The following is a 10,713-nucleotide window of genomic DNA, read 5'->3' as shown; positions in this document are numbered from 1 at the left end:
TTTAAATTTTGCCCTCTATCAACTTTGACATTTGACTTTTTTTTTTTTTTTTTTACTGAATTTTGGCTGTCTGTATATAATATCGTTGTCTTATCTCTCTAAAGATGCTAATGATATCCTATTGTCTCTTGCTCTCTATATTATCTCTGTCTTTTTTTAACTTTTAAGTTCAGGGATACATGTGCAGGTTTGTTATGGGTACACTCATGTCTTGGGGGTTTATTGTATAGGTTATTTCATCACTCAGGTATTAAGCCTAGTACGCATGAGTTATTTTTCCTAATCTTCTCCATCCTTCCACCCTCCACCCTCAAGTAGGCCCCCAGCATCTGTTGTTCCCCTCTATATGTCTGTGTGTTCTCATCATTTAGCACCCACTTATAAGTGAGAACAAGTGGTATTAGGTTTTCTGTTCCTGCATTAGTTTGCTAAGGATAATGGCCTCCAGCTCCATCCATGTTCCTGCAAAGGACATGACCTTGTTCTTTTTTATGGCTACAAAGTACTCCATGGTGTATATGTACCGCATTTTCTTCATCCAGTCTACCATTGATGGGCACTTGGGTCGATTCCATGTCTTTGCTCCTGTGAATAGTGCTGCAGTGAACATATGTATACATGTGTCTTTTTGATAGAGCAGTTTACATTCCTTTGGGTATATACCTAGTAATAGAATTGCTGGGTTTGATGGTAGTTATGTTTTTAACTCTTTGAGGAATCACCACACTGTCCTCCACAGTGGTTGAACTAATTTACGCTCCCACCAACACTGTATAAATGTTCCTTTTTCTGTGCACCCTCCCCAGCGTCTGTTATTTTTTTGACTTTTGAATAATAGCCATTCTGACAGGTGAGAGATTATATCTCAGTGTGGTTTTGATTTGCATTTCTTTAATGATCAGTGATGTTGTGCTTTTTTTTTAATATGCTTGTTGGCTACATGTATGTCTTCTTCTGATAAGTGTCTGTTCATATGCACTGTCAACTTTTTAATGGGATTGTTTGCTTTTTATGTTATAAATTTGTTTAAGTTCCTTATATATGCTGGATATTAGCCCTTTGTCAGATGCATAGTTGGCAAAATTTTTCTCCCATTTATAGGTTGTTTGTCTATAGTTTCTTTTGCCGTGCAGAAGCTCTTTCGTTTAATTAGAGCCATTTGTCAATTTTGGCTTTTGTCATAATTACCTTTGATGTCTTTGTCATGAAGTCTTTGCCCATTCCTACGTCCAGAATGGTATTGCCTGGGTTGTCTTCCAGGGTTTTTATAGTTTTGGGTTTTACATTGAAGTCTTTGATCCATCTTGAGTTGATTTTTGTTTATGGTGTAAAGAAGGGGTCCAGTTTCAGTCTCTTGCATATGGCTAGCCAGTTATCCCGGCACCATTTATTGAATAGGGAGTCCTTTCACCCATTGTGTGTTTTTGTCAGTTTTGTCGAACGTCAGATGGTTTTAGGTGTGTGGCCTTATTTCTGGGCTCTCTATTCTGTTCCATTGCTTTATATATGTGTTTCTGTACCAGGAACATGCTGTTTTGGTTATTGTAGCCCTGTACCGTTTAAAGGCAGGTAGCATGATGACTTCATCTTTGTTCTTTGTGCTTAGGTTTGCCTTGGCTGTCCAGGCCTTTTTTTTGGTTCCTTATGAATTTTAAAATAACTTTTTCTTGTTCTGTGAAGAATGTCATCGGTAGTTTGATAGGCATATCATTGAATCTATAAATTGCTTTGGGCAGTATGCCATTTTAACAATATTGATTCTTCCTATTCATGAGCATAGAATGTTTTTCCATGTGTTTGTGTCATCTCTGATTTCTTTCGGCAGGGTTTTGTAATTCTCATTGAAGAGATTCTTGAACCTCCCTGGTTGGCTCTGTTCCTAGGTATTTTATTCTTTTTGTGGCTATTGTGAATGGGATTGTGTTCCTGATTTGGCACTTGGCTTGACTGTTGTTGGTGTATAGGAATGCCGGTGATTTTTGTACATTGATTTTGTATCCTGAGACTTTGCTGAAGTTGTTTATCAGTTTAAGGCACTTTTGGGCTGAGACTACGGGGTTTTCTAGATAGTGGCGCATGCTATCTGCAAACGAGTAGTTTGACTTCCTGTCTTCCTATTTGGATGCCGTCTATTTCTTTCTCTTGCCTGATTGTGGGACTTCCAATACTGTGTTGAATAGGAACGGTGAGAGAGAGAGCATCCTTGTCTTGTGCTGGTTTTCCAGGGGAATGCTTCCAGCTTGTGCCTATTCCATATGATGTTGCCTGTGGGGTTGTCATAGATGGCCGTTATTATTTTGAGATGTTCTTTCAATACCTAGTTTATTGAGATTTTTTTTTTTTTTTTTTTTTTTTTTTTGAGGCAGGGTCTCACTCTGTTGCCAGGCTGGAGTGCAGTGGCACAAACTTGGCTCACTGCAACCTCCGCCTCCCGGGTTCAAGCCATTCTCCTGCCTCAGCCTCCCAAGTAGCTGGGACTGCAGGCACGCGCCACCACGCCCAGTTAATTTTTGTATTTTTAGTAGAGACGGGGTTTCACCATATTGGCCAGGATGGTCTCGATCTTTTGGCCTCATGATCCACCCGCCTTGGCCTCCCAAATTGCGGGATTACAGGCCTGAGCCACCACACCTGGCCGTTTATTGAGAATTTTTAACACGAAGAGGTGTTGAATTTTATTGATAGCCTTTACTGTGTCTATTGAGATAGCCTTTACTGTGTCTATTGAGATAATCAGATAGTTTTTGTCCTTACTTCTGTTTATGTGATGAATCACATTTATTGATTTGCATGTGTTGAACGAACCCTGCATCCCAGGGATAAAGCCTACGGGATAGTAGTAGATAAACTTTTTGATGCGCTGCTGTATTCGGTTTGCCAGTATTTTGTTGAGGATTTTTGTATCCATATTCATCAAAGATGTTGGCATGAAAGCTTTTTGGTTTTTTGATTATTGGTTTTTTCGTTTTTCGTTTTTCATTTTTTTCTGAGACAGTGTCTCACTCTGCTGCCCAGGCTGTAGTGCAGTGGCACGATCTCATCTCACTGCAACCTCCGCCTCCTGGGTTCAAGCAATTCCCCTGCCCCAGCCTCCCAAATAGTTGGGCTTACAGCTGTGCACCATCATACATGGCTAGTTTTGTATTTTTAGTAGAGACAGGGTTTTGCCGTGTTGACCAGGCTGGTCTTGAACTCCTGGCATCAAGTGATCCGCCCACCCTGGCCTCCCAGAGTGCCAGGATTAAGGTTGTGAGCCCCTGCGCCTGGCTCCTTCTGTCACCTGTGTGTGTGTGTGTGTGTTTTTCAGACAAAGTCTAGCGCTGCCTCCCAAGCTGGAGTGCAGTGTTTGCACCTCCCCTTCCTGGGTTCCAGAGATTCTCGTTCTCTTCCTGGGTTCCAGAGATTCTCATTCCTTAGCTTCCTGGGCAGCTGGGACTACAGACATGCACCACTACCATGCCCGGCCCCGTGGCCTCTTAATTCACTTATCCTACACTGTGAAACTTGTCAGGTTATCTAACAATTTAATGCTTAATATTTTGGAAGTTTGTCAAGTCTCCTGGAAGTGATATTCTCCTGCACTGCTCTGGCTGTTTGCGCTGTAGGCCTACTGCACAGCTGTTGTCCTGGGACTTTCTTTTGTTTTTGTATTGTGCCGAATGTCAGATTTTCTGCTCCTGCATTGTCCTCCTTCTTAAGTCTTGTTTTGGTGGATTCTTCCTGAGAAAGAAAGGGTAAATGAGAAGGAAATGTTGTATAATATTGCTGGCCTTTATTCTTCCTTTTATTTTTTTCTGACAGGTTCTTTATCTTGCCTAGACTGGAGTGCAGTGGTGCCTTCATGGCTCACTGCATCCCCAACCTCCTGGGGCTCAGGTGATTCTCCCACCTCAGTGTTCTGAGTAGCTGGGACAGAAGTACTTGCCATCATGCCTGACTAAGTTGTTGTGTTTTTTTTGTTTTTTGTTTGTTTTTTTTTGAGACGGAGTCTAGCTCTGTCACCCAGGCTGGAGTGCTGTGGCCGGATCTCAGCTCACTGCAAGCTCCGCCTCCCGGGTTCACGCCATTCTCCTGCCTCAGCCTCCCAAGTAGCTGGGACTACAGGCGCCCCCACGTCGCCCGGCTAGTTTTTTGTAGTTTTTAGTAGAGACGGGGTTTCACCGTGTTAGCCAGGATGGTCTCGATCTCCTGACCTCGTGATCCGCCCGTCTCGGCCTCCCAAAGTGCTGGGATTACAGGCTTGAGCCACCGCGCCCGGCCTTTTTTTCTTTTTGAGACTCAGTCTTACTCTGTTGCACAGGCTAGAGTACAGTGGTGTGATTTCATCTCACTGCAACCTCTGCCTCTTGGGTTCAAGTGATTCTTCTGCCTCTGACTCCCAAGTAGCTGGGATTACAGGCGTTCACCATCACCCTGGCTAATTTTGTATTTTAGTAGAGATGGGGGTTTCACCATGTTACCCAGGCTGGTCTCGAACTCTTGACCTCAAGTTAACCGCCCACCTCGACTTTCCAGAGTGTTGGGATTACAGGTGTGAGCCACCGCATGCAGCCAGGTTTTTTTGTTGTTGTTGTTTCTCTTCCAGGTTTTGTTATCAGGACAATGCTGGCCTCATAGAATGAGTTAGGAAGGACTTTCAGTAGAAATAGTACCAGCTCTTCTTTGTACATCTTGTAGAATTCAAGTGTGAATTCATCTGGTCCTCACCTTTTTTTATTGGTAGGCTCTTTTTACTGGTTCAATTTCAGAGCTCGTTATTATTCTGTTCAGGGATTCAGTTTATTTCTGGTTCAGTCTGGGGAGAGTGAATGTGTCCAGAAATTTATTCGTTTTTTCTGGATTTTGTAGTTGGTGTCCATAGAGGTGTTCATAATATTGTCTGATGTTTATTTGTATTTTTCTGGGTTCAGTTGTAACATCTCCTTTGTTGTTTCTTATTGTGTTTATTTGGATCTTCTCTCTTCTGTATTAGTCTAGCTAGTGGCCTGTTTTATTAATTTTTTCAAAAAAACAGCTACCGGATTCATTGATCTTTTGAATGGTTTTTCTTTTCTCAGTCTCCTTCAGTTCAGCTCTGATTTTGGGCATTTCTTGTCTTCTCTGTCAGCTTTGGGATTGGTTTGCTCTTCTTGGTTCTCTAGTTCTTTTTGTTGTCGTGGTAGGATGTTAAATTGAGATGTCTTTTTGATGTGGGTGTTTAGTGGTCTTTTTACATAATCCCATACTTCTCAGAAGTCTTGTTTGTTCCTTTTCATTCTTTTTTCCCCTATTTTTTTTGGCTGTCTTAGAAAGCCAGTCTTCAAGCTCTGAGATTCTTTCCTCTGCTTGTTCTATTCTGCTATTAATACTTGTGATTGCATTTTGAAATTCTTGTATGTTTTTCAGCTCTATCAGGTCAGTTGTGTTCTTTTCTATACTGGCTATTTTGTCTGTCAGCTCCTGTATTGTTTTATTATGATTCTTAGCTTTCTTGGATTAGGTTTCAGTGTACTCCTGCATCTCAATGACTTTTATACCTGTTCATATTCTGAATTCTTTTTTCTGTCCTTTCAGCCATCTCAGCCCCCTTCAGAACCCTTGGTGGAGAGCTAGTGTGGTTATTTGGAGGAAAGAAGGCACTCTGGCTTTTTGAGTTGTCAGAGTTCTTTTGCTGGTTCTTTCTCTTTGTGGGCTTATGTTCCTTCAGTCTTTGAAGTCGCTGTCCTTTGGATTTTTTTTTTTTCTTCTTCTATCTGATGACCTTAGGAGTTTGATTGTGGTATAAGGTAGATTCAGTCAACTGGCTTCATTTCTAGATTTTAGGGGGCCAAGGCTCAGCTTACAACTCCTGGAGTGCATGCTCTAATTTTGCAGGACTGATATTGGGCCTCCGCTTTTTTCTCTGGCTTCTCAAGTTTAGGAACCCACTGTGCTAGGGGGACTGAGGTGCTCATGTACCTCTTGTCCCAGCACGCCAATGGGTGGTGCTAGCCAAACTGTTTTGTAGGGCAGTGACAGCAGGGTCCGTTCCTGTTCACATATGCCAGTGGCAGCAGCAGCACAGCAGAGTGCACATTCATCAGCTGCTGCAGGATGCTAGCGGCTTCTGCGTGGACTTTCGCAGAAGCGGCAGAGGCAGCATGGCTCAGGGGTGCAGGGGCCCCAGCCGGCAACTGTGCGTATGGTCATGCTGGTGGTGACATTAGCATGGGGATGGGTCACTGGCCAATGCAGGACTGTATGCACTCTTTGTACATGTTGATACAAGCAGAGATGGCTGCTCAGGGTCGGGGAGGGTCCACTGTTCTCTGTGCCTAGTTACATTCTAGTGGCAGTGGTGGCTCAGGGTCAGGGTGCTGGTGGGTACAGGGCTTGCGGGCTCTGTGCTCACCAAGTCTCCGACTACAATGGCATTATGGCAGAGGAGGGTGGGCGGAGTGCACTCCCACTGGCAGCAGGCAGGGCAAGGCACGATCCACCTGCGCACATACGCACTGACTGGCAAAGTGATGTGGAGGGAGGCCGTGGACCCCGGGTAAGCAGGAGTGGGGAGAATGAGCAGGTGGGCCGGAGCATGGCCACACGATGAACTGATCTTTTTTGGAGATCAGCTGGAGTTCTGAGTTTATTTCTTTTGCTACCATGTACTGATTACAAGGCAGAGATGGCCACTCAGGGTTGGGAAGGGTCCACTGTAGACCATGCCTGTAGTCCCAGCTACTCAGGAGGCTGAGGCACGAGAATCAAGTCAGTAGGCTGTGCGTGGTGACTCATGCCTGTAATCCCAGCACTTTGGGAGTCCGAAGCAGGCGGATCACTTGAGGTCAGACCAGCTGGAGCTCTCTGCTGGTCAAACCTGGATGGCCAGCTCAGGAGCTATGATATGGGCCATCAGGGCACCCTAGGCTGTACTGCAAAAGGGAATGGGCAGTCTGGGGCCCCAGGAGAGGACAGCAGACCAAAGAGTGCTCAGGTCAGACTGGTCCTGTCTGATGGGCAAGGCCACCCTGCAGAGTTCAGGTCTGACAGTTCCTCTAGTGCTGCAGTCTCTTATAGAGACAAGCAGAGCCTAGGGGGATGAACATCCCAGGCTGTGCTCCAATACAGATGCTCCTGCAGCAAACCCTCTGGGCTTCACACTGTCTCACGTGCTGCCTCTATCGCTTCTCTAAGCAGCTCTCCCTGCCAACCAAAGTGTCCGTGATGATCGAGGGATTTTCTGCTGCCGGGATCCGAAGAGGTCCGTGGCAAGAGTGAGTTACTCCTTGCCAGTTCAACTCACCCATTCCCCTGGAGTCATTAGGGGCCAGGAACCAGTCCCTGTGCACAGTAGCCCCATGTGGGCTTCCCAGTTTCCTCCCGCTTCATTCCAGCTTCTGTGTCTTCCCTCAGCCTACTCAGTGCCTCCCCTTTGAAGATCTGTTAGGAGTGCACCAGTCGTCCCAGTTTCTTGGTGGCAGCTATTCCACCTAGCTTTATCTAGTCTGCCATCCTGCCTAGCTCTCGGTTTTCTTTAAAATCCTTTAATCTGTTTTATTGCTTTGGTGTTTCACATTGAAGGTTTTCCTCAATTTTCTGGTACTCATTGGTTGTCCACCCATATTTAAGAGTGAGGCACTAAAATGCTTCCCAGGAGATCTGAGTTTGGTCAGAACTTGTAGGCTGGTGATATTCACAGTATGTTTTTTACTCAGTTTCTTCAAATGAGAAATGTCTAATCTGTCCTGGAATGGAATTAAGTTTCACTTAATTTCCCTATTTTCAGTCTAGGACCTTATCCCTGCTTTGCTCTGTGCCTGATATACCTGAATCTGGTTCCGTTTTTCTAGTATATCTCCTACCTATTTTCTCTTAGTTTATCTCCCTTGTTTATACAAGTGGAGTTTTTTTTTTTTTTTCAGATAATAGCTACAATCTTTGTTGTAGATATAATCATTCTAGTCATATAACTAAAACTCACTTTGGATTTGATCCTAAAATGTATTGGCCACTATAAATGACTACTATCCTTCATTATCTATCTGTCTAGCCAAGTTTAACTAGTTTAGATCTTAGAGATTGAGTTCTGAGTTTGTTTCTTTTGCTACAATGTACTGATTACAACGCAGAGATGGCCACTCAGGGTTGGGAAGGGTCCACTGTAGACCATGCCTGTAGTCCCAGCTACTCAGGAGGCTGAGGCACGAGAATCAAGTCAGTAGGCTGTGCGTGGTGGCTCATGCCTGTAATCCCAGCACTTTGGGAGTCCGAAGCAGGCGGATCACTTGAGGTCAGGAGTTTGAGACCAGCCTGGTCAACATGGTGAAACCCCATCCCTACTAAAAATATAAAACTTAACTGGGCATAGCAGTGGGCACGTGTAATCCCAGCTACTTGGGAGGCTGAGGCAGGAGAATCGTTTGAACCCGGGAGGCAGAGGTTGCAGTGAGCTGAGATCATGCCTGGGCAATAAGAGCAAAACTCCGTCTCAAAAACAAATATCGAGTCAGTAATGGATTATTAAAGTGCATCTTAAATATCATACTGTGTATTGCACAAAAAATATTTTTCTCTTTGAAAACAAAGTTTGCTTCTCTCCTTTTGAAAATTAGACATTTCAAAAATGGCAGAACTCTTTATGGAATGTGAAGAAGAAGAGCTAGAGCCATGGCAGAAGAAAGTAGAAGAAACTCAGGACGAGGATGACGATGAACTGATCTTTGTTGGAGAGATATCAAGTTCAAAACCAGCCATTTCAAGTAAGCATTTACTTTCAGTGAAGTAACGTTTCATAAGATGGTTGTTTCTAATGGAAAATATATGGAATATCTTATCTGTCCTTGATACTGTTGTTCTTCTGTAAGGAGTTAGAGGTAAGAGGGAGAGTAAAGGTCTGTAAGAACTTGTGAGAATCAAAGCAAGAATGTAGTTGAGGACTGGAGTAAGGAGGTGAGAGGTTAAAATATCAGATGTGAGCAAAAGGAAATAACTAAGTTAATTGAGGGTTAAGATGACCTGAACAACATTGTAAGCCTTCTGAGATTGAAAATCATAATTTTTAATGGAGCCAAGTAGCCTGTTTGTTAATTTTTTTCTCCCTTAAACTCAGATGTACAGAAAATGAAGTGTTTGCAATACTTTTCTTAAAATATCATAATATGCTAAATAAGTTTGTGTTAGTGTCTCATGGGGGTTCTAATGTCTAAGCAACTGCCTCATCAGAGTATCATCTTGATATATGACTATAAAATGCATAGGTGCTGCATCATTATAGAATCTCTGGTCTGTCTACCAGCATGTGCTGTAGCCTCTGGCTATACCCATCTTCTGCAACTACTGTTTATATTCATGAAGGAGGGAGGGCCTGGTTTTCCAGCACTATGCTTGGACAGTGCAGGCAGTCAGCATACGTAAATCTTCATGGCTTTCTAGCAAAACATGTCCAGTACCTTTGTGGATTGTTAGATTTCTGTTAGAGTAATTGGACTTGGCATTATTATAATGTTAAAGTGAAGATATTGGTGATGCTTGTTAGAGTATCTTCTCCCTGTAATCCTAGCAGTTCGGGAGGCCGAAGTGGGTGCATCACTTGAGGCCAGGAGTTTGAGACCAGCCTGGCCAACATGGTGAAACCCCCTCTGTACCATAAAGATAAAAAATTAGCCAGACGTGGTGGCACGTGCCTATATTCCCAGCTGTGCAGCAGGCTGAGGCATGAGAGTCTCCTGAACCTGGAGGCAGAGGTTGCAGTGAGCCAAGATCACATCACTGCACTCCACCCTAGGCAAGAGAGCAAGACTATGTCTCAAAAAAAAAAAAAGTCCTCAAAAGTGTGTAAAGTGCAAGGGACAACATAACTGAATTTCAGGAGAGAAAAAGGAAACAGATCCTTTTTCATTTTACTTCCTTTTTTTAGTCCTGGAGAAGTCAAGGAATGTAGCCAGCATACCAGTCTTCTTACTTACCATGGCAATGAGTAATAGTGTGGTTAAGAGATGAGTTTTAAATTTTCTGAAAGCCTAGTTCTTTCTTCTCTTGGCTCTAAACTTGCGATAGCATTTCTACTCAGTTTTATCAGAGGCAGAATAATTTAGCTATTGAATTCTCAATGTCATGTTCTGTGGCAAATTGGGAGGTTCTAAGTGGAGAGCCACATAAATTATTAAATGAGCTAGACATATTTGGCATATTGTTGATAGCAGAATAGAATATTCTCTTATTTCAAGTCACTGTTTTAATTTTCATGCTGAAATATTACCATATTTCAAAATTATCACTCAAATCATCTTATTGAAGCATGACAATTAAGATTCAAGTTGGATTTATATTGATTGTAGATGACTTAGCGGTACTCAACCAAAACAATGTGTATTAGTTTTAAGAGATTCTACCAAAAAGGGTATTGGACCCAATATTGATAACTCAGAATTTAAGTGATTTTATTGATGTTTTATTTGTGAGCTATAAAATATTCTAGCATATGGAATATCATCTAAATGTTTCTATGGAACTGCAATGAAGGCAGGGGAAGGAGAGGAAAAAACTTGTGATTGGTAGACTATAACCACCAAAAAGTAAAAATAGCTCTTAGTGGATTAATACTTACCCTGAATTTCTGAATGAAAACATTATCAAGTTGTTTGAGAAGATTTTTCTTCTAGAAGACTTCTGTAATGTTTACTCATAGAATACTAAATTTCTATGATCAGAAAGCAACCCTACTTTTGTGTGACCCTTCACTTTTTTTTTTTTTTT

The 10,713-nt window shown here is 42.8% G+C and overlaps 1 protein-coding gene across 1 annotated transcript in view; it reads left to right on the top strand.

Moving 5' to 3' along the window:
• ZNF280C (zinc finger protein 280C) overlaps window positions 1-10,713 on the top strand; it is a 68,601-nt gene that overhangs the window by 13,955 nt on the left and 43,933 nt on the right. Inside the window, exon 3 of the mRNA XM_011936991.1 lies at window positions 8,571-8,717. Coding sequence (XP_011792381.1) covers window positions 8,571-8,717 — 147 coding nt within the window. The remainder of the gene's footprint in view (window positions 1-8,570; window positions 8,718-10,713) is intronic.

This window comes from Colobus angolensis, unplaced genomic scaffold, assembly GCF_000951035.1.
Source record: "Colobus angolensis palliatus isolate OR3802 unplaced genomic scaffold, Cang.pa_1.0 Scaffold159, whole genome shotgun sequence".
Lineage (NCBI taxonomy): Eukaryota > Metazoa > Chordata > Mammalia > Primates > Cercopithecidae > Colobus > Colobus angolensis.
This window is presented reverse-complemented; position numbering and strand designations above follow the sequence as displayed.